Raw genomic sequence first — 23,431 nt, 5'->3', positions numbered from 1 at the left:
TGACATTTTCTTCACAAAGCAATGATTTTTCTTGTTACAATGCCAAAAATCTTGTATACATAAAATTCAAGCTATGGAAAGATGTTTTAGTGTAGCTAACAAGGTAGCCAATTACATAAATACAAGTTCAGTATTGTTGAATAACAAGAGTGCATTAAAAAATATTTTTTGCCCTTAAGTAAAATAAAACTATTTTGTAGATACATAATATTTTCTAGATAAATTTAATATGATCAATTTAATATGTAAAATGTATAAATTGTTTTACATATATATTCTATTTATAGTGACAAATCAACTAGAGACCATTCATTTTAATGAATTTATTTAATGAATAAATTTTTGGCAACTATAATCAAAATGTTTCATTTTAGCATCAAGAAAACTGATTTATTGTCAGTTTAAATGCTGGTTATGCCACACATGGCAAGAATGCCTACTGGTGACCTTATAGTAGAGCACTGGAGCAAAAAAAAAATCACTGCATGTGTGAGACATTGAGACCTTCATTGACAGTCACAATCAGACAAACTGCAAATCAAGTCATTTATGATTGAAGATCTTTGGTTGGAGCATCTATTAAGCAACTATGTCCAACTGTGCCCTGTCAAATTTGCAGTAAATGAGTTGCACAAAAATAACTATATATATAACACTTTTTGTAATGTACCACAAATAGCACTCCTGTAATTTGTGGAATCCACTGCATTATTTATAACTGTGTACATCATGTGACATTTGTTGAACAGCCTACATTTACTCATGTTTTTGAAACATATCTCATGTCAAATTATGTGGTTCAAAACACATTGTGTGTTTTTTGTGAGGTCTGCTCTAGCCAGATAGCTAGAACATTTTTGCTAATTCCCATTTGCTCTACAGGTCACAAGCACGAGGCAATTCTACAGCTTGTACTCAAAGTAGAGAAATGCCTGTTGCATAACTTTTCTGTTTTTGCCAAATTAAAATATAACTACAAGCTATAATCTAATTGTAAAATGGCAGTATATTCCAGCTGCTATCCCCAGTGTCCTTTAACTGTATTTGAATATATTGTCTTCTGGTATGGTAGGATTCTGAGTTTTGTTTACTATCTACTTAACTTACTTTGTTTTAGAGTAATGTGATTTGAATTTTGTTATATTTTAAAGCATTGTTCTTATGTTATTCTTCGCTTAGTGGTTCTCTCAGCAGATTACTCAGTAGTTTAAATCTCCCTTAAGGTGTGAATTGTGGGCAGGGCTTACTCATTTAAACAGCATTTCAATAGCATTGTAAATAAGTGTCTAGTACTGTTTTGATATTTTCTAACACCATATTTTATTCTCACTCTTGGTTGACTGCAGATAAGTGCCTCAAACTCATCTCTGTTAGTCACCTCTTACCGTAGTAGGCACTCTTCATTGTTAAAGGTGCTATACAAATAAAATATATATACATATACTATATATAAAATTTATACATAATAGAAATTCTGAATAATTTCACAAAGCTTTATGCTTTACTTTATATTTATCCTTATTGAGCAGCCAGAGGAAAGAGTGACAATGAAATACTCCCTCAGACAATAAAAGGTAGAAACCTTGAGAAAAGCCAGATTCAAAATAGAACCCATCCTCATCTGGGTGACATGTGATTAACTAATGTCAATTCTACAACTGTATTTTGTCAAGTGGAGTTGTGTAACCAGAAACTTCTGAGAATATATAAAGTATGAGCATCAGTGTGTTTTCTGCATTCATTATAGATTTAACAAATTCCTTTCTGCAGAAGGAATCAAACATTCAATGTGTTTTTTTTTGTTTCAATCTGCTTCTTCAATCCATTCTTGTCTCAAAGCTTACAACAACAATTTCTGTTGCATTCTGCATGAATGTTTTATTTTGTTTTGCATTCAACCATTTAAAAAAATATGTGCGTGTGCATATATATATATATATATATATATATATATATATATATATATATATATATATATATATATATATATATATATACACATACACACACACATCACACAACTAACATCTCCAAACACACCCACCCACACACCCTGGAGGCATTATTGAACGTTTAGAAATTTGTTCATCCATTCCTTTTGCTGCTTTTCGCTCTTCTTCCTCTTTAGTTGGCGGTAAGCATGGACCACCCTTTCATGTTCTTCCTCAATTATCTTCTGCCTTGCCATAGATGGCTTAGCTGTTGAGACATCAGTGTGGCCAAGGATAGAACTCAGAAGAAGGCTATTGGATACCCTCTAGAGAATTTTTCCAAACATAAATATTAAAACTTTAGTAAAAAAAACAAAAAACAATAGATTAAAATTAATATACTTTGTTTTAATGTTTACATTTTGTAATAAGACAAAAGTTTCAGATGTAGCTTACCTGAGGTTTCACAGGAGCCTTCTTTGGTTTGACAGTCAGTGATGGAGGTTCCATCGCAACCTCTCCAAATTGTACTTTATCTTCAAGAAAAATAAAGAACAAAAACTTATTTACAAATTGAATCAAAATGATAATAACAAGCATATCTAATATTAATATGTTCTTTTTTGCAAGTACATGCCTGCAAATATATTTTTCTCAATGTCCTCTTGTAGCTTGACCTTTTTTTCATGGAGCAATTTTCTTTTATTGTACCTTATTAGAAAGTGCACGCACACACACACACACACACACACACACACACACACACACACACACACACACAATGAATTCAACAATAATAATGTGTACAATGCACATAATTAGATCTAATCAACAAACCAGTATGTAACTAACTTTTTTTTTTTTAGATTTTTGTTTGAAGTTGTTGCCTTCTCCTCCAGGATTCGTTCAGGATGTCTCTCTGGCTGGTTTTTTGTGAGAAAGAGAACATGCTGCGTTTCTTGTGACATGCGCCGTAGGTAAGCTCTCTCAGACTCTTTCTTTCCTCTTCGAAAGTGTGGAATTTTGATCTGATCCTGCTCACAGATTTCTGTCTGTGCTTTGGGCTTGCATGCTACAGTGAAGATTGGACAAAAAGTTAAAAGTATTCCAGGTTCGATTCTCAGGCAGGGAGCTAACTCAGCCACCGAAGAGTTAACTCGCAGTGCCGGTCCCAACCCCTTATAAAAACGGGAGGGTTGCTTCAGAAAGGGCATCTGGTGTAAAACCTATGCCAAATCTATTATGCGGATCACGTGACCTGCTGTGGTGACCTCAAACAGGGAGCAGATTTATTCTACATAAATCTCTTTCCTCATGATGCTATCTATATGAAACAGTTCTTTTTCAGTAAAACCACCAATGTGGCTTTGAATTATAAGCCTCACCATTTTCCCTCCATACATAGTGCTGTACATTATGGCCAAACAGTTCCATTTTCTTTTTTTAAATCATTCACCAGTGCCTTTCCCGTGTCCTGTGGTTCATGTAATCCTTTCAGACCAAAGCTCATCTCTGGGATTTAATATTTTCATCTTTCATGAATGGTGTTTAACATTTAACAATCTTTTTTTTTCTTTTTTCAAAATGACTGTTTTTGACAAATTACAAAGTTTGTTTTGCTTATTCTATTACATTTCTGTCCAATAACCTCAGTCAAACTATGACTATTCTTTTGCTTGATTTTTGAAAACGTTTTTTTTTTTTGCATCTTAACGTAAGACTTTTCATCTATAATCTGCAAACAAAACTGACTGTTAAGACAAGTGAGGACATATCTTAGAAATCCATTTTAATTACAACTTGTAACATACAATATATTTAAAAGATTACCAAATTTTTTGTAAATTCTTGGCAATGGAGTCTGGCATAAGCTGCAAATGTATATAGCTAATAATGTAACAATGATCTACACCAAAACAAAACAAACAACAAGAAACAGTGACTAAGGATATCCAGGGGTAACTACTGTATTGGTCATGTAATCCATACCTCTTATGATCTTCAGTTTACTGGATCCCATATTCATTTTTTCTTTACTTTTCATAATTCTACGCAGTTGAAAAGGTATATGCTCCAGATGTTCATCCAGTTGAGGTTTCATAACTTTCTTTTTTAACTTCTTGCTAAAGGAAACAAATTAATAACTTATACAATTTTTAACAACTTAAAAAAAATTGCTAAAAAAAACGGGGCAACAAATTTCCAGAGCAATTAATTAGTCTGTGTTATGAAGCAAGTGTCTTGATGCATTTCACATAGACTAAAACAAACCTTATAGGCATGAAGCCTAAAGAAAACAGTTTCCTCTAAAGTATGGGAACACTTTACACTATTGTAAACACTGATTATCTCCTTACGGTGGAACCTTTCAAGGGGTGGGATAGATGTTTGGCAGAAAACGAAGCCAGTTCAACAAGTCGGTCATGTGTTTAAAACAAGAAAAAATGGGCAAGAATAAGTCACTGGCCAACAAGGGACCAGCTTGTGATGGCTAAATGATTGGGTCAGAACGTCTCCAAAATGGCATGTCACCAAAACTAGTCAAAGAAAAGACTGACCACACGTTTTTTGAACTGTACACACACATACACTGATCAGTCAGGTGAAGTAAATAATACTGATTATACTTTTCATCATGGCATCTTAAAGTGGGTGGGATATATTATCAGCATTTGAACATTTTGTACTCAAAGTTGATGTGTTAGAAGCAGCAAAGCAGCAAGTCTGGCAAGGGCCAAATTAAAATAACTAGAAGACTGGGACAGAGCATATCTTGTGCAGATCTTGTGGGGTGTCCCCATTCTGCAGTGGTCAGTATCTATCAAAAGTGGTCCAAGGAAGGAACAGTGGTGAAGCGGTGACAGGGTCATGTGCAGCCAAGGCTCATTGATGTACTTGATGATCAAATTGCTGAAGAAGTTAATGCTGGTTCTGTTGCAAAGGTTCCACAATACACAGTGCATCAAAGTTTATTGCTTATGGGGCTGTATAACCGCATGTCATGGCACCAAGATGCACTATGGGAAAAAGGCAAGCCAGCAGATTTATTGTGATGCTTTTGGCAATGTTCTTCTGGGAAACCTTGGGTGCTGCCATCTATGTGGATGTTACTTGGACACGTACCACCTACCTAAGCATTGTTGTAGACCATGTACACCCTTTCAGCAGGATAATGTGCCCTGCCACAAAGCAAAATTGGGTCAGGAATGGTTTGAGGAGCACAACGAGTTTGAGGTATTGACTTGGCCTCTCTTTCTCGCTCATATATATATATATATATATATAAAGGGTAGATATATAATAAATATAGATATGGGGTAGATACTGCTGCTAAGGGAATGAACTGTCGCGGCTACAACGCAAGTGATTACAGGTCTCTCGTACTTAACAGTATTAAATCGTAACAACAAATGAGTTAAAATACTTAGCTTATCGTCATGGATTATTCTGATGTCTGTCGATTGATATTCTTTAAATAATAGACAATTCTGAAGAGAACACGTGCTATCTTTAGGACTAGCTCTCAGAACATCTAAAAGGTCGAATGGCGTATTCGTCCATGTATTTTAATAACTCCTACCTTGGATTCTGTTCTTCTGTTTGCTGATGAGTGAATTTTGAAGCTTTAGTTCGTCTGTTTTTTCCCATCGTATCTATTTGTTCCCAGTGTGGTTACCAATCTGCGTCTCGTGCCAGATCTACGCATGCGCGCTCATTTTTTTTTTACGTTTTTATTACGAGCCACGCATGCGCAGTGTAAATATGTCAGTGGAAGCGCATCATAGATATCACTAGATGTCGCCTTGTATACGCAGTACATTGGAACGAATGCGTCAATAGAGCCGCCATCTTGGTACAGGGGACCCCCTCCTCTTAATGCATCAGCGTCAATGTAGGCAAAGAAATAAAATCACCATAAATCGTCATGAATGCGATTTTCTAGGTTTTTTTTGGTTCGTTCCAAAGTCAGACATGTATTTATCATTAAGTCCAGAGAAAATTTAAGGTTTTGATATTAAGATAATCTACTTTTTTAAAATATAATGCATAGTGCTAGTAGGTGTAAGTTTATTAGTTACATTCTTCCACTTGAGTAAACTTCAAATGAACAATCACTACTTACCTTATAGCCTACTGCATGCAACACTGCTACAATGGTGTGACTATACATGTTCATGTAAACATTTAAATTGTATTGGTTTATTAAATATGATACACAAAGCAATTTGCAGGTGGAAGCAAATCACAAATCTGAGAGGAACATAATGTGAAAGTTAGATAGTTGAGGTGCCAAAGACCATTCAATCTTTTCTTTATTCCTGTCCTGCAATACTTCTGCCACATTAAATAAGTATGTACTAAAGTCAATAAACAAAAAAAACAAAAAAACAACAAAGAAAGTATGACTTTGAGGCTGAATTTGGGTGTTACACTGCCAAGCTAACTGGTGACATCCTTCCAGGACTGTCAGCCGAGTTAGTATAATTGTTTAGTATACCTGCAACAACACTACCTTACAGTTTCTTCCTGACACTTTTGCTCTGCAGTTGCAGAGTATGAACCTTTGCGATTGCGATTGTTGTCTCAACTTATGAAAGGCACAGACAACCAGTGAAATTAAGCTAAAGTGATGGTTGTCCATACCATCTTGAGTCTCAACAATGTGATCACAAAGACCAAATATGTCGTTATACATTTTTTTAATTAACATACGATAAAAAAAAAAATCCAAAACCTTTTCAGGCATAATCTGATTAAATATGTCCTTAAGTGAAGTAACTTGATAAAAGAGCATTCTGCTTGTGTTAAATCCAGGACAATCTAATAAAATATGTTTGACAGATAAGGGAATCTTACAGAACATACATAAAGTTGGGTCTTCACCTTTAAGCAAAAAAGCATGGGTCAATTTTTAATGTCCTTATTAAAAGCTTCGGAATCTACAAACATTGTCAGTTTTCCTAATTGTCAAAAAGTAATAGGTAACTAGCATGGATTAGCTGTGGTCGTTAACCAAGGACTAAAACAAACCAACGTACCCAGAAATATAATTTCCTAACATTCAATATCATAAAACACATTCTCACTTGTGAAATGGTTTTTATATTTCGTTCGTTTGAACAACCAAACGCAGCACAGGACACCTGAAGGACAAGACACCTGTACAAAGATTGCGGCAGTTTTGACGTATTTTTAGGACCCCAAGGCGACATCTAGTATAGATATCTATGGAAGCGCATTAGGTAGTGATGTTTGTATCACGCATGCGTTAATGATTTACGGCGAGAGACATGCGCAAAAATGACGCATACCTACCAAATTTCCTAAAATTTTTATCTGCCCACATGAATCCCATGTGGGTCATTTAAAGGTTATTTACCCGCACTGGGCTAACGCATGGTAGCTAACAAGGATTCACACATTTTTAGGAGGGGAAAATACGCACCTTCCAACACAGTATTATTTTCGGGAAAAATAAATGTGAAAGGCAGGAGTTACAGAACAAATGAAACACACTGTAGGTCTGACCAACCACTGCATTTGTTTTTACAGTGATTTCAAAGTTACGTTAGTAACAGCTTGAAGTTGAAAACCTCCATAACAAAATAAGTTTGTTACTGTAAAATATTGTAATTTAACAATTTAGTATTTAAATAAATTGTTGAAATAAATCCAATGTACTATATGCAGAGCAATAATAACCTAAACATTTTTCCAAATTGCAACATCTGCTGACATTTTGAAGACAGGCAAGAGTGACACCTCCAACCATTTATCTCAGGGCCCCCAGTTTGCTCTGCAGTTGCAGAGTATGAACCTTTGCGACATTGTGTTGTCTCAACTTATGAAAGGCACAGACAACCAGTGAAATTAAGCTAAAGTGATGGTTGTCCATACCATCTTGAGTCTCAACAATGTGATCACAAAGACCAAATATGTCATTATACATTTTTTAATTAACATACGATAAAAAAAAAATCCAAAACCTTTTCAGGCATAATCTGATTAAATATGCTACACAATAACATTACCAACATGTAAATTAAAAATATATGATAATTATTATATAATAATTTGCCTACTAAGCAAGACTTAATGCTTGAATCTGTATGATACATATTCCCTCTCCTGTTATTCACATTCATTTTAAAATGTGCGTGGGCAGAAGGAGGTGGGGATTATGAGCTTTACTGGGACCAATCACCTGGGGGCGATCGAGGCGTTTTAGCTTCAGTTTTTAACAGGAGTGTGGTAGGCTTGCTGTCCACAAACAAACTTAATTGACAAAACAGTGTTATTAAATTATATCAATGTACACTATATTTCTTTACTTTATATCATCTATAAGATATATCATGATATATAGATTTGTCACCCTTCCCTACCTCAGGCTCACCAAAAGAGACTTGGCTAATAGAAGTTTAATCACCTTAAAGATGATGTTATTTTTAGTCTTATGGTAAGAAAATAAACTGGTTTGACCATATAATACCATTTAAATTATATCCTTGGGTAACTTGTGTAAAAAATTAGTTTCCATAATGCCTTTGCTGTGCATGTATTGTGTTGTGTGTTTTATATGTGATATGATTTAACAATTTTATTCAGTTTTGATACTTTTTTATTTTTAAGATTACTCTTTTAATGTGATTATTGTTCATATCACCAAATATCTTACCAGTTTCTCCCTGAATTTTTAGGTTCTTGGAGTACAAGGCAGGGCAACAGACAGATGTCACACAGCCAACTATAGCGTCGTCGTTTACACAGAAAGTGCAGGTGTACCGCCTACATTCACCAAGACAACAAGCCATCAGTAAAGCCATTATCCAAGATTTGATAATTGGGTGTTGTCTGCCTCTGTCACTTGTGGAAAATGGACATTTAAACACTTTCTTGAGATTATGGACAATAAGTACACACCAATCTCTAGAAGAACAATTTCTGAGAAACGGATACCAGTGTTGGTAAAGACAATTGTGTGCAACAAATTGAAGGATTCAGATTCCTATGCACTCGAATCGTACTTGCTGGACTGTAGGCATTTTACAGTCAGACATAGTGGGGAGCGAACTGCTTCTGCCTTTGAGGAGATCACAGAGGAATATGGTACCGTATACGTCAGAAGATAAGTTATATCATCATAGACAATGCTGCTAATATGAAATGCGCTTTCAAAGTTCACATGCCACAACAACAGTCTGATGACAGTGAGAGTGAGGAGGAGAATCTAGATGATGAACACTTGTGGGAGGACATGAATTTAGTGGGAGGACATGAATTTAGTGGAAGACACAGAATTACCATGCTCATCAGGTGAACATCTTTCCTGCTTTGCCCACTCTCTGCAGTTAGTTGTGAATGACGGCATGAAGGAGGTAAGGGCCATTTCCCGCTCCATAGCCAAAACATCACGGTTCACAACGCTGTTACATAGCAGCTCACAATTTAAAGAAAATTTTGAGGCTATGTTTGACTCTAATAAGACCATTCCAGCAGCAAACACCACTCGCTGGAACAGCACGTTCAAACAGGTACAGGCCCTCACAGCTCTGGACCACAAATCTCTAAATGAAATGTGCAGTAAGGACTATGAGAATGTGATGTTTAGTGCTCGTGAGTGGAACCAGCTGAAGGAACCGAGTGCAGCTCTTGCTCCATTCTCTGAGGCAACAGACCAGACAGAAGGGGATAAATCAGTTACCATCAGCATGGTGGTTCCAACTGTCCTGGACTTGAATACACACCTCCTCAAGATGGAGGATACCAGAATGCAGTGCCGGCCAGTAGTTAAGGCCCTCCGTCAGTCTCTGGTGAAAAGATTCTCTGGAATCTTTACCAAAACAAACATGACCAAAGAGAGTGGAAGAGAGGAACCTTTTAGCCACAATGTGTACTTCTTAGCTACCATGCTGGATCCACAGTTTGGCTTAAGTTGGGTGGATCTGGATGTTAACAATGGGGGGAATGCAACATCAGTGAAGAAACTCTGAAATGAACTGAAGAAGACATTAACAGGTTAATATACAGTAAATTCTTATCCAGTGAAAACAAGTCTTGTAATTTGCAAATCTTAAAATGTCATACATTTTTTAAATAGTAGTCCTTGAAAGGCCTTAAAGTTTAATTCATGGGGTTTTAATTTTTAACAGTTTATTTTTATCATAAAACAAACTGACTAATTGCCTGTCATGGTCACCTGTAGAGAAAAATCCAAGAAAAGTCTAGTACTTGCCTATGTACTTAAGTAAAAAAGTAAGGCAACAGTTAGATGTATTACAGTAGAACTATATCTGACATAAATAAATATACTGGTCATACTAGAATAATTTTAATAACTTCTTACTAAATCTGACTAATCTTACTAACCTGCCATATTCCTACTTAAAACTGACCTCTGAGTCTGCACTGGAACAAAGACCATGTGCTTAAGTTTATATTAACACACAATGCTCATTTAAATAAGAAAAAAAAAGACTTGTCTAAAAATCATTCTTAAATTATTTTTAAATTTGTCCTAAAAGTATAAATGTAACTCTCTGATACAGTATGTGCAGACATTCTATCTCTTTACATCTAACCAATTTATTATGTTTTTGCTTCTAAGACACTTTGAACTCAGAGGTGGAGAAAATAAGCAGTGAACGAGAAGCAACTGACTCAGAGGCCCTGAATGTGGATCCACCCAGTGATTCGCCACCAGTCAAATTCCCGCGCCTTCTGTCCCGCTACAAGGCTCACAAGAAGCGCAGTTCAACAACCCAGGATTCAAGTATTGAAACACAGATAAGCAAATACTTTGATGTGATCCATGATACAGATACTGACACTGACAATGCACTCTCCTTCTGGGCCAAAAACCATGACAGATACCCTCAACTCCACAATCTGGCCATGAAAGTGCTGTCGGTCCCTGCCTCCTCTGCACCAGTGGAGAGGGTTTTTAGTAGAGTCGGCATTATAATGAGACCCCATCATGCACGTTTGGGTCACAAAATGTTGCAATCTCTAATTTTTCTTAAATGTAACCAAATGCTACTTTAAACAAATTTCCCATTGATCATATTTGATTTTTTTTTTTTCTCGTTAACTACAGCTCTATGTTTGTCCTTGGTGGCGAGCTTGTTAGGAGTGTTTTGCCACTGCAGTTCATTCAGGTTTGGCATATAATGTCATTGATGTTTAAGGTTTTCCCAATTACAATTTTTGTAATTTTATGGCTGAAACACCTGCATTGTGTTAGGTGGAAGGCAAACCATGGAAAAGGAGTTCTGAATAAATGGTTAAGTTAATTTCAGCTCTTAAGTGTTTGTTCGCATTTATTTGCTTATAGAAGAAAAAGATAAATTCCCACATATCTGCAATGCCTTTTGATTATTTTATCAAAACTTCTCTCTTACACACCCACACACATGAGAGAAGTGCCAATCGTATGCATATTCCACATTTTATCATAAGTGTGTCATGCAGTGTGGGGACTTGCACTGGTCTTGGTCTTGACTCGGTCTCGGCCTGTCTTGGTCTTGGTCTTGACTTGGTCTCGACCCTTCAAAGTCTTGGTCTTGTCTTGGTCTCGGTTTAGGTGGTCTTGACTACAACACTACCACTCAGTATCAACATGAATCTTTTAGGAACTTGCTAAAAAGTTTCCAAATACAATGATTAATATAAATTGCTATATTATTTTTATATATTTATTTTAGTACTACATACATTCATTCATTCATTCATTCATTTTCTACCACTTATCTGAACTACCTCGGGTCACGGGGAGCCTGTGCCTATCTCAGGCGTCATCGGGCATCAAGGCAGGATACACCCTGGACGGAGTGCCAACCCATCACAGGGCGCACACACACACCCTCTCATTCACTCACGCACTCACACACTACGGACAATTTTCCAGAGATGCCAATCAACCTACCATGCATGTCTTTGGACCAGGGGAGGAAACCTGAGTACCCGGAGGAAACCCCCGAGGCACGGGTTCAGAACACTCGTTTAAACAGTGCATACACTCGAACTTGACCGCACATCACATTTTTTACTTTATTGATACTGCTTTATTAAGCCTGCCTAGACGGTGGACTTGAGCTCAGGAGTATTTATTTATTTATTTATTTTTTGAGCGGCATGTGGACGAATTCTTTCTACACACACACTATTTTATTTCTTGATATCAGACCGCTGCAAACTATAACATCGTTGCCATGGACACACAGGATTCTAACCTAAGACGGAGCGCACTATTTTCTTTAGCGGTAACAATACAATCGTTTTTAAAATCAATAAACTCCTTTTTAAATCATCATTTTCTGTCAAATTATCGATTTATTTGGTAGGTAGCAATATAATAAGCGGGATCCGCTTCGCGGACCTGTAACTTGAGCAACAGCGCGAAGCCGCGAACTCGTTCTGAATATTTTAAAGGCGTAACAGCTGATGAAAAAGCAGAGACAATTGTAGACGAAAATGAAGAGAGATTTTATCTTAGTTTTTATTTCATACAAAACATTTTCGTCTCGTCTTTTTTCGTCAACAATAATGCATGTTAATTTAGTCTTAGTCAGCGTTTTTGGACAGTGGTGCAGTCTTGTCATCGTCTCAGTCATGTAAAAAAAAGGTTGTTGATGAACATATTTCGTCTCGTCTGACGAAATTAACACTACAGTTCAGTGACCGTCTGCCCGTTCCGCGCTGCACACCGGAAAAAGTCGCGACATGACCATACGCGCCACACGTGCCACTGCCTAAACTGAAACTCACTGGTCTTTTTTTATTAGCGGATAGCGGTGTAGTGTATGAAATAGGCAAACAGCTTTCAAAGAGAATGGGTTGTCATGTCCACACATGCATTTATTTATTATTTATTTATTTATTTCATAAAATCGCAGCATTTTGCGTCATATAATCGCACAGGCTTGATATCGCGATTGCGATATGATTAATCGTGCAGCACTAATGTATATGAGCCTTGTTATGCATGTGAGAATTATATCCCTATGGAAAGAGGTACAGTAGAAAGTGTTATTCAACCTATAGGTGGGTAGAGTAGCCAAAAATTGTACTCAAGTAAAAGTACTGTTACTTCAGAATATGACTCAAGTAAAAGTAAAAGAGTAAAAAAGTACTTGGTGAAAAAACTACTCAAGTACTGAGTAACTGTTGAGTAACCTCTGATTTATTTTTTAACACGACAACAATCAGACAGACAAAAATACAAAATAATATTTAGGCAAATTATGGATCATCCAATCAATAAAATTAATTAATTAATTACAAAATAGCTTAAATTAAAATAATTCAGGTAAATTCAAGTACTTAATAAATAAAATATAAATATGCACAAGTAACACAAATTTCCAAACCTTTATACTTTTTTACCAGGCAGAACTAGAACGAGGCAGCCCATAAATTCTCCTAAACTGTGTGTGTGTGTCTCCAGTGACAGAACAACAGAAGGAAACACACACACCCACACATTTCATTTATTTTGTGTTGTGATTGTTGCACATTTGATGCCTTGATGAAAGGACAATAATAATGAAATACATCTCTACTCCTTTAATTAATTTCAGGAAGCCTCTAGTACTTTCCTTAGTTTCAGGTAAGCTAAAGCTTCTGGTTGCAAAGCTGTTTTTGTTTCTCAAAATATCTTCCTTCATGTTCATCAGAACAAAGAAATTTATACAGGTTTGTAACAACATGAGAGTGAGTAAATGATGACAGAATTTTCATTTTGAGTGAACTATCCCTTTAAATATGTGTGTTCGGCGCTGCAAGAAACGACACGTCTGATGTCATCTGTTTGTCGGCTCTTGCGGCGCTGAGTAAAGTTGAGCACATAAAAAAAACTCGAAACAGCTGAACTCGACAAAACTGCTCCGTGTACTGTATGCCTTCGCCTCGTCCATTACTTCAATAGTATATAGCAGAAAAAGTTCTCCCTTGCATCTCAGCGTAAGAAATACAAGGTGTGAACTGACTGAAATGCGTGTCTCACAGTGAAGACTTGAGAGCTCTGTCATATGTAACCTAAAAGACAAACATGCGCCTATCTGCTTTGGCAGACACAGAAGACACCTCATAATGTAGCTGCTCTCTCGCACTTTTACTACGGTAAACATGCTTCCAATATGAGGCCAGGGGTGCGGGTTTTCCTCCTCGTTTGTGTCTGCATTGCCGACTTTTGATTCTGACATGTTTGTGTTGCTAACTAACCCGTCCCGCCGCTGAGCTTGAGTATGGTAACGTGACGAGACTGCACAACTACGTTTGATTGGTGAAACAGTCACGTGGTAGAGCCTTAGCGGAAGTTTCTCTATCTGTCAATAAAACATTAAAATTGATGCGTAGAATACCAAAGAGGTAAAAAGAAAAGTAACGAGATCATTGTAGCCTAATGTAGCGGATAAGAGTACAGTTTCTTCTTCACAAATCTACTCAAGTAAAAGTAAAAAGTATAGTGATTTAAAACTACTCCTAGAAGTATAATTTTTTCAAAAACTTACTCAAGTAAATGTAACGGAGTAAATGTAACTCGTTACTACCCACCTCTGTTAATACAATACCATCTTGAACACAAGAAAAAATATTTTATTAAATTGATTTCCAAAAACAGATAAAGCTGCATTTATAACCACATAAAATTTAAACTAAAGATGGAAAGTTACACAACAGCAGATTAACTTTTAGGCTACTGAGAATTATTGTTTATATACAACAAATGCACAACATGCTTGCCACTGCGTTTGGTCCCAAAAGTCCACACTCACGGATCGATACCAAAAGTCCATCATTGGCCGCATCACGTCTCAGAAATCCAAAAGCTGCAACATTTTAAATTCATGTGATTTTGGAATAACACTGGAAAAGCCAGGTTTTAGTTTTTTTCTCAGTTATACCAGGACTCTAAAGTGACTGGCCAGAGGTCCTTGATTAATGTTCTGTAACAGCAGCTCACACAATACATGTGGCTGCAAAACACAGAGATTTACATAATTTGCTACTGTTTCTACAGTAAAAGTTATACAGGATGCAGGCTTTTTAACAATCATTACATTTTCTACCAAAAGGAGTCTTCAGGACAGAGGATTTAGCACATTCTGTATTCTCAGTAACATGATTGTTTTTATTTTTCCTGTAATGGAAAGAGGCTGGAGTGGGCATGATTCATTACAGACCATCTCAATGGCTGTTTGTGGGTTATGTAAGTGATCTCTTTGGTCCTCAAACATTTCTGTTTAGTTGCTGTGCACATTTAATAAATTGGCGGGAGGACATTTATAAACATTGATATTATGATAGTTTATTTAAACGAGTGATTAAAAATGTCAACTTTTAAATTAGGACAGTCGTTGCATACTCTCCAAGACAATTCTTTTTATTGCATTGCCAGTTTCTCCCACAACATTAGTTACTACATTTTTAGTCTACCAAAACCCTTCATTTTTAGTCTACCAATTTTAGACAAAAGTATTGTCTTATACATGGAAAAATATGGTAAGAAGTGTGGTCTATTTACATGTGTTCAATAATGCCATATAAAGCCAAAAGCTAAGATAAGCTAAGATTTCTGGTTATTATGCCTTTAACATTAGGATCATTTTTTACCTGAAATATACTCACCAGCTGAGGCAAAATTCTCTCAACATGTTCCAAATCCACACCAACACAGTCTTCATTCTCTGCATGCTTTATTGCTCTGCGTGTTGCTTCTGCAATGTTTTTTGAGATATTGAGGAAAATATCTGTCTGATGATATGACTCATGACTTCATATAAACTAAATACAACCCCAGAAAGGTTATTATTCAAAAAGTTTCTTATTCTAATTTTCCACCTTTAAAATGAGCACATATTTCATATTGTGTTGTCTCTTAATTATTAATAGGGAATTGCAAACTGAAAAAAATAATCAAATTAACAGGATTACTACAGAAACTTTTCAGGAATTGCCATTTCTACTGGAGTTGGTACAGTATGTCATTCCTGATATGTCATGCTTAAACCCATTCCATACAAACCCTTTAATAAAAAACAGATAATGAGACTTAAGTATTCATCAACTTAACTTTTTTCTTGACAAAATTTGGAAAAAATCTAAGATTGCATACATATTCACTTTTCAGTGCCCACAATATAGGACCCAATTGTTGGTAGAAAAAAGGTAGAAAACTATAGTGAACTCCTTCTGGAGTTCTAAATCAAGTATGTAATTAAATTAGAATGCCCTATTTTTGATATCTTGATCAAGATCTCTATGTTTATTCTTGATTTTCAGCTTATATTATCTTTGTAGATATAAACATTTGTAACAGTCTATAACTTATTCACCAGTTACTTATTATTACTTATTATTGTCTTGGGCTTCAGTTAAACTGTTGTGCTAAGTTTATTCATACCTGTGAATTTGCACATGACTCCTAAAAGTGTGTTTGTAGTCCCAAAACCTATAGATACAGTTGTTTGTAGAGATGTGATTGGTACCTTCACCTAACTCTACCCTTGGCATCCTCTACTCTAGCATCAATTACCTTCATGTCCTCATTTAACGCATCCATATATCTCCTCTTTGGCCTTCCTCTTGACCACTTACCTGGCAGCTCAATCCCCAACATCCTTCTACCAATATAACCATCTCCCTCCTCTGTACATGTCCAAACCATCTCAATGTATCCTCTCTGACCTTGTCCCCAAAACAGCCAACCTGAGCTGTCACTCTGATGTGCTCATTCCTAATCCCGTCCATCCTCGTCACTCCTAAAGAGAACCTCAACATCCTCATCTCTGCCTCATGTCTTTTTGTCACTGCTAGTCTTTTACCCATACAGCAGAGCTGCTCTCACTACTGTCTTCTGCACCTTTTCTTTGATTCTTGCTGACACTTTCCTGTCACACGACACGCCTGACAATTTTCTCCACCCACTCCAATCTGCCTGCACTCACCTTTTCACCTCTTTTCTACACTCCCATCGCGAACTGGATGGTTGAGCCCAAATACTTAAACTCCTGCACTTTCTTCACCTCAGCCCCCTGTAACCTCACTGTTCTACTTCCCTCCCTCTCATACATATGCATGTATTCTGTCATACTAGGACTGACTTTCATTCCCCTTCTTTCCAAAACAGACCTCCACTTTTCCAAGTGTTCCTATTCCCTACGCTCATCATTGTCCAGATTCCTGTCTGACTTCATTGGTCAAACTGACCATCACCATAGAGCTTTTTTCAGGGCATGAAGACATACTGCTGCCTACAAATCTGATTTTACACATCACTGTGTTGCAAACATAAAGGGACTTAAAAAAAGAATTTTAAAAACTGTCAGATTAGAATGGAAACAATTATATGCATTAAAACCGACTTACCGATAACGAAAATTCTCAGCATCTCAGCCATGAGACTGACAGAATCGTTGCTGACTTTATAAAAATAGAGAAAGAGATTAATCTTTGGCTAGACCTAGAATTCACTAGTTAGCTAAAATTGGACTTGAAAATATGTTACCATACCTTTGCTTTTGCCGTCCTTAAAGAACAGCATCAAAAGTTTGCTGACGGTTTCCTACAAATACACTGTCTTCGTTAAGCATTTTATTTAGCTATCGAGCTTAGCGATTACCAAAAAACACAATAGCTGTTAGATACCGATAAATGATTTGAAATATACCTTTTTGAAAATTACTTCACGCGCTTGATCAACCATTGTTATTCCCCAATCAACAGCCTTCGCCCGACAAGACAGACAGACAGACAGACAGACGCCGAGGCTTCTTCTTCGTCTTCTTTTATTTTTAATGGCGGTTAAAAAAGCTTGACATCCTGAATTAATTGCGCTTTTTTTCCGCCGCCTACTGGACCGGAGTGTGTTGAGCAACCAAAACCTTATTGAATAACATTCCTGTTATTCTTAAAAATAAATAAATAAATAAATAAATAAATAAATAAATAAATAAATAAATAAATAAAAGCTGAATTAAAAATTATGTGCTTTTTTGGCTGTTTTGTTTTAGCCACTATTTTAGCCACTAATTAACCACTATAATTAAATAGTTGAAATATCCCATTTTAAATAAACTCAACTAAATCTTGTTCATATACTACACAGTATAATATCATATTCAATCTAAAATTCAAATTTAATTTGTCACATATGTACATAACCATACACATTAGGACATCTAGTGTATATGCTTTTTAATGTCTGTGACATAAAAGTAGAATAAAATAATTTGATACTATTAATGGCTATAATTTGATACTATTAATGCCTATTAATGACTATTAACTATAACTTAAACCAGTAGGTATAAAAGATTTCATGATGAAAGGAGCTGGCCCAAGTCTGGCTCATCCCTCAGCTGGATTTTCAGTTTCCATTCACCTATTCATAGGTATGTCAAATAGTAATTACTGTCTGACTGTTGAAAATTTTACTGCTGATGCTTATGCCAAATAACAGTAACAAGCTAATGCTACTTCTACTGTAAACAGAATTCTCAGTAGCATTGTAGTAGATGCTTTTAAATGCATAATTGTTGAGTTGTGCTACACTACTTTTGCAGCTAGCGTTGCGTTCGGATGACAAATGGACGATAGAGATGGATCATCTTTAGCCGTTCTTGGCATGTTTATTTTTCCAGCTGCCGACACATCAGTCTCACGGTCAGACAGCTCACAGTAAGAGACAACCGTAACTAGGACAAACATATTAACGCAAACGCGTTTACAATAGCTTACACATTAGTGCCCCCTTGTGGCTTACTCATATGCATAATACAGAACTGTACAGCATTACATTAACATACAACTGAGGACATAATGAACATATTTTAACAATAATACACAATGTATTCTTTTTATAATGAGGTCATTATGAAATATATCTAATTGTGATTCACTTAGACAAATTATATAGGTTTAGTTGTTGACTATTCTTAAATGTTAAGTTGGATGTAAATTTTGCTTATTAGATATAGGCTATCAGTTATATTAAAACCTCTTATGATTTCTTGTTTTTCACTAAGCAGAGTTAGTCAGGAAGTGGTAGGCCAGGTAAAGTCTCAGACTGGGGTCAGTACATCCCTGCTAAAAAAAAACAGCATTGCTGGTCCAGCATAAGGTATGTTTTGCATGCTGGGACCAGGGGCCTGTTTCAGAAAGGAGGTTTAACCAACTCCGAGTTTAAATTTGAACTCTGAGTTGGGAAACTCTGAGTTTTCGGTTACAGAACAGCTGAAAAGAGTTAGTTTTATCAACTCTAAGTTGACTGACTCTGAGTTAAGCGCGTGCACTGCAACTTTAAAAAGCCATTATCAATGGAGCGCAGATATAACGAGTCACCATGGCTACGGCGTCAGACAAAAGAAAAGTCTGCATATTTCTCGTCAGCAGAACCGGAAGTGCTTATGCAAGTGTATGGAGAATATGAACACGTATTTAAAAAAAAAAAGCAACACTGTTGTATAAAACAATAGTGGATTTAACTTTTAAAATTTTAAAAGTTGTATTTCAAAAATTATTCTTATATACACATTTTTACATATACACCTTTTAAAATTTTATGTTAAATCCACTATTGTGTGTGTATATATATATATATATATATATATATATATATATATATATATATATATATATATATATATATATATATACCTTTAAAAGTTATATTTTTAATGTAAACTTCTCCCTCTAGTTACACACTTTGTTCAATTCAAGGATAATTCATGCAATTGTATATTGTTCATTTCTTGTCTCTCCTTATTGTTCAAGTGGTTGAGGTTGATATAGGATTTAGAAAGTAATTAATAAGTAAGTAGACCAAATTAGTAAGTAGACTAATACTTTCTAGAGATAGTAATTATTACATTAATCAAATTAGACTTGTTGAAGATGTAATTTGTAGTTCATAATTAAGAACTAATTTAGAGTAAATTCCCAACTGTTATAATATCAGAGGTGAAACCGGAAGAACGGTATTTTATTTTATCAGGAAACAACACAAAAATTGTCAGAAAGCACTTAAGAGCGAGGCGCACTTTCCTGACCGCTCTGCAAACAGTAGCCTTACTAATATGTTCTGCATCCCCGATGTTATACACAAAACTACAATTCACAAAGAAGCGTAAGGCAACGCAAAGCATCTGCTCGGATGTAAGAGCATGGCCGCGATGGCTGATGTAAGGATGGATGAGGTTATGGATCTTATTGACTGTAAAGAAAAACGGTATCGCTCAAATAAAAATGCATAGGGATGTGACAAAAATCCACTCTGGGCTCAAAAAAATTAATACAGACTCTTCATCAACAGGATCGTCCATATAAGGGCACGCCATTTCATTCATTTTACATTTACGGCACTTAGCAGACCCCCTTACCCACTTTATACAACTGAGCAATTGTGTCCACAAAAACCTTAGTGAACCTGGGATTTGAACCCCTGACCTTCTGAGCAGTAGTCCAACACCTTAACCACTGAGCTACCACGTCCCACATTGGCTTCGCTGAGAACTGCGTCAATGAATGAGGTGTTCCCGCGGTCCTAAACCACTACGGCTGCGGTATATTTTCGGCCGCTGACCCTCTTGTGGCGCTGTTTCCGCGCATGCGCCGTGAGATAAAGCGCGCTGCTCGACTCCCGTTCGTTTCATTCAACAGTATCGGCCCGTCGATCACAGGTAAGTTACCTTAAAATGACTCGTTTGTGTTTTACAGTTAATGCTAAGCTCCTATTAGCTTCTCTGCGAACAGTTTTTTTTTCTTGTGATTGTTCTTGGACACATCGGCTGTGGTTTATTCAGTAGTCATTTTAAGTTAATATTAATTATAAATCCATATTAATTCTGAAATCAAAGTTTTCCAGGGTAATTACATACTAAACAATGAATGAACGTGTCTATTCTTTTTTCTGCGTTTTTTTGTAGTGTCTATATGTTTACATGTATTACACTAATTTTAAATGAGTTTATTTTTGTCCTGTTGAGGATAATTACATACTAAACGATGAATGAACGTGTCCATTATGTCTATATGTTTACTTTATGTCTATATGAACGTGTCTATATGTTTACATGTGTTACACTAATTTTATATGACTTTATTTGTGTCCTGTTGGAGTGTTTAATTGATGATTGTGTGATATATTAGTTAAATTATTAATGAGCATGACTTTATTTCTGATTTTATGTATTTAATGACTTACAGAACAGTTGTTTTAAAAACTTTCAAGCACATTGAATGCTTTTAGTGTTAGTTATACTCTATATGTTAATGAGTGTGTGAAACTCTTTGTCTGTGATGGCTCCTATGTCCCATTGCCTTTTTCCATACATCAGTCAAAGTCACTCCTAGGTGTTAAACCACTAGGTGTGAAAGACTTGTCTGGGAACAGTTGTTAAGTGTTGCCTGATAATTAAATCATATGATTGTTAAGTTTGGGCCAGGGTGGGTAGGGATTATAAACAAACAGTGTATAATGTTTTATAGAGATTATTGTAAGGTTTTGTTTTAAACAGACATGCTAACATCTAACATTTACTACTCTTTCTGTATTACAGGTCACCATGCACAAAAAATCTGTGTTTTGCCCAGGGTGCATTAAGGTCGTGTTCCGTAAGGGACCACTCGGATATCTCCTTCAGGACCCGACTGAGGAGGCCAGGGTGATCAAAGATAACCCAGCTCTTCAGGACAAGTCGGCACCAAAGAAGGAGGAGCTTGTCAGGCAAAATGCTCTTGCTGTGGTCCGTCAGAGAGGAGGCGACGCCTCTGACAAAAGAGAAGTTCTTGGTGAATACATCCTGCAGTTTGGAAAGTACAAGGGGAAATCTTTCCGGTGGCTTCTTGAAAATGACATGGGTTACACCATCTACCTGATAAAGAACCTTCAGCAGGAAGAGGCCATGGGGGTCTTTACATCAGAAGGACCCAGCAAGAGCAGTCTGTTATCCTTTTCTAATTATGCCTGCAGTTTTAACGAAATTCAGTCTCTGCTCAGTTATGTGTCCAAAAATCCAGGTGTACCAGCAGCCTCGTCGGAGGTGACCAGCTGGTTGGTTTTGGTGCTCATGCGAAGAGTACGTGGCAGGAGATTTGGAACAACAGGGCTGATGGTTATGCATCCTTTATATTGTGGGCAACTTGTGTCCCGGGGACACGGATGTACAAGCGGCAGCAATACCTGCGTAATCAGATGCAGTCTGCCCGTCCGCAGCTTCTAAGCCAACGGGTCAGTTGTTTATTTTTTGCTTCTGTGAAGGAATTGTTTGCCGTTGTGTCCAGTAGTATGAATAACATCATAGCTTGTTTTACATGCACACTATACTTTAATTAATACAGAGGTATAATTTAAGAAATCCGAGTACACTGAAAATGTTGTCTTTCACCAACAGAAATGGATGATGGCGACGAGTTAGAGAGTGCGATGCTGAACATCTCCCCCTCCAAGCTACAGTTGCGGTGTAAGTATTTCTTTCTGTACTGATGGCATGTAATGAATTGATTGTGTTCCAAATGGATTTTCATTTTGTCAAACGTCTTAAAAATATGCTGTATATGTTAATGTGTTGTGTGCTTATCACTAGCTTCACCACCACTGTCATCAACATCATCATCCTCAGCTGCTGAACTGAGACGGTCTGCGGGACCAGGAAAAGGTTTTTACACATCAGGCTCAGCACTGGAGCACAGTTCTGTTGAATTGTGATATGAAATGCTCTCCAAGTCTGAATAAAAAGCCTTTCTTATTTTGTCACTGTTTTGGCCATGTTCTGGCCTTGTTCCACTAACAAATGTCTGTGCCGTTGGAATGGATGGAATGAGATGGAAAGACAGAGATGGGTGGCAGAAAGGAGAAAATAAAAATAAGTGTTGTAAATTTTCTTTCACCTGCAGTAAACTTTTGTAAATATATTTTCTCTTTATTTAAATGTGTATTAATTTAATTAGTCTTTAATGTTGCATTAATACGTATATATGTTACGTGTGTTTTTCTTACATGTGTTATTTCTATTGTGTTTTACTCCTTTAAAGTGTTTAGAATGCCAAATAAACATAATGTTTTACACTTATTTCTTTGATGTAGTGTGTCTCACTTTACAGAATTCGTTATATATTATTCAGAAATGTGTTAAATATATGTATTTGTGTTTATAGTTCACAAATTAGTGTGCAGAATATTTTTTAAAGTTGCACTGAGTGGGATTCGAACAGATGTCTAGACAAACATTTTAATTCATAAAAATTGACCGTGACGTACATTTAGCATCTGGGAGAGCAGCAAAAATGCTTCAATTTGATTGGCTGGCACTCTGTTCCAAATATACACTTCTTGCCTCCGCGAGGAGACCGAAAGAAACTCTGGGTTTACTGAAGAAAACCTACTCCCGACCAGGTTAGGTTCACAGAGTAAGTTACTGTGGTAACTGACTTTGAGTATAAGTTACCTCTCTTTCAGAAACGGGCTTAATTTAACCTGCTTTCTCGGGTTTAACTTACCT

General features: G+C 36.4%; 4 protein-coding genes across 7 annotated transcripts; 2 read left to right on the top strand and 2 right to left on the bottom strand.

Annotated features, from left to right (window-relative positions):
• Positions 1–1,479: 1,479 nt before the first annotated feature.
• ccdc137 (coiled-coil domain containing 137) lies at positions 1,480–5,663 on the bottom strand. Of its 3 annotated transcripts, XM_060892205.1 has the most exons (7): positions 5,512–5,656; positions 5,062–5,110; positions 3,921–4,054; positions 2,784–3,003; positions 2,569–2,642; positions 2,388–2,467; positions 1,480–2,257 (listed from the first exon to the last, which is right to left on the bottom strand). In XM_060892205.1, exons 2-7 carry the CDS (start codon positions 5,067–5,069, stop codon positions 2,063–2,065), a joined length of 711 nt encoding a protein of 236 aa, XP_060748188.1. In that variant the 5' UTR covers positions 5,070–5,110; positions 5,512–5,656; the 3' UTR covers positions 1,480–2,062. The 3 variants fall into 3 exon arrangements, with proteins under 3 accessions (XP_060748188.1, XP_060748187.1, XP_060748189.1); XM_060892204.1 differs by lacking the exon at positions 5,062–5,110 and having other exon boundaries at positions 5,512–5,663; XM_060892206.1 differs by lacking the exon at positions 5,062–5,110 and having other exon boundaries at positions 3,921–4,050; positions 5,512–5,644.
• Positions 5,664–9,254: 3,591 nt separating this feature from the next.
• LOC132860902 (uncharacterized) lies at positions 9,255–10,917 on the top strand. Its single transcript, XM_060892207.1, has 2 exons — positions 9,255–9,950; positions 10,540–10,917. Exon 1 carries the CDS (start codon positions 9,302–9,304, stop codon positions 9,923–9,925), a length of 624 nt encoding a protein of 207 aa, XP_060748190.1. The 5' UTR covers positions 9,255–9,301; the 3' UTR covers positions 9,926–9,950; positions 10,540–10,917.
• Positions 10,918–14,507: 3,590 nt separating this feature from the next.
• Positions 14,508–17,756, bottom strand: cenpx (centromere protein X). 2 transcript variants are annotated; one of them, XM_060892209.1, is made up of 5 exons: positions 17,602–17,752; positions 17,445–17,496; positions 17,301–17,354; positions 15,561–15,649; positions 14,508–14,761 (listed from the first exon to the last, which is right to left on the bottom strand). In XM_060892209.1, the coding sequence occupies exons 1-5, from the start codon at positions 17,635–17,637 to the stop codon at positions 14,747–14,749; spliced, it is 246 nt and encodes an 81-aa protein (XP_060748192.1). In that variant the 5' UTR covers positions 17,638–17,752; the 3' UTR covers positions 14,508–14,746. The 2 variants fall into 2 exon arrangements, with proteins under 2 accessions (XP_060748192.1, XP_060748191.1); XM_060892208.1 differs by lacking the exon at positions 14,508–14,761 and adding an exon at positions 14,805–14,908 and having other exon boundaries at positions 17,602–17,756.
• Positions 17,757–20,525: 2,769 nt separating this feature from the next.
• On the top strand, positions 20,526–22,153 carry LOC132861576 (uncharacterized). Its single transcript, XM_060893176.1, has 2 exons — positions 20,526–20,611; positions 21,491–22,153. The coding sequence occupies exon 2, from the start codon at positions 21,497–21,499 to the stop codon at positions 22,151–22,153; it is 657 nt and encodes a 218-aa protein (XP_060749159.1). The 5' UTR covers positions 20,526–20,611; positions 21,491–21,496.
• The last annotated feature ends 1,278 nt before the right edge of the window (positions 22,154–23,431 follow it).

This window comes from Tachysurus vachellii, chromosome 18 (genome assembly GCF_030014155.1).
Source record: "Tachysurus vachellii isolate PV-2020 chromosome 18, HZAU_Pvac_v1, whole genome shotgun sequence".
Taxonomy (NCBI): domain Eukaryota; kingdom Metazoa; phylum Chordata; class Actinopteri; order Siluriformes; family Bagridae; genus Tachysurus; species Tachysurus vachellii.
The sequence above is the reverse complement of the archived record's forward strand: the minus strand, read 5'-3'. Positions and strand labels throughout refer to the sequence as shown.

What these genes read in the sequence shown, in the direction of transcription:
- ccdc137 (XM_060892204.1), bottom strand. Translation starts at nt 5,579, where the DNA reads ATGGGAAAAAACAGACGAACTAAAGCTTCAAAATTCACTCATCAGCAA. An exon ending in ACAGAAGAACAGAATCCAAG is followed by an intron (nt 4,055 to 5,511) that starts GTAGGAGTTATT and finishes TGTTTCCTTTAG; the next exon opens with CAAGAAGTTAAAAAAGAAAG. An exon ending in TAAACTGAAGATCATAAGAG is followed by an intron (nt 3,004 to 3,920) that starts GTATGGATTACA and finishes TCTTCACTGTAG; the next exon opens with CATGCAAGCCCAAAGCACAG.
- LOC132861576 (XM_060893176.1), top strand. Translation starts at nt 21,497, where the DNA reads ATGCACAAAAAATCTGTGTTTTGCCCAGGGTGCATTAAGGTCGTGTTC.
- cenpx (XM_060892208.1), bottom strand. Translation starts at nt 17,637, where the DNA reads ATGGTTGATCAAGCGCGTGAAGTAATTTTCAAAAAG. An exon ending in TAAGGACGGCAAAAGCAAAG is followed by an intron (nt 17,355 to 17,444) that starts GTATGGTAACAT and finishes ATTTTTATAAAG; the next exon opens with TCAGCAACGATTCTGTCAGT. An exon ending in AGAGAATTTTGCCTCAGCTG is followed by an intron (nt 14,909 to 15,560) that starts GTGAGTATATTT and finishes TGTGTTTTGCAG; the next exon opens with CCACATGTATTGTGTGAGCT.
- LOC132860902 (XM_060892207.1), top strand. Translation starts at nt 9,302, where the DNA reads ATGAAGGAGGTAAGGGCCATTTCCCGCTCCATAGCCAAAACATCACGG.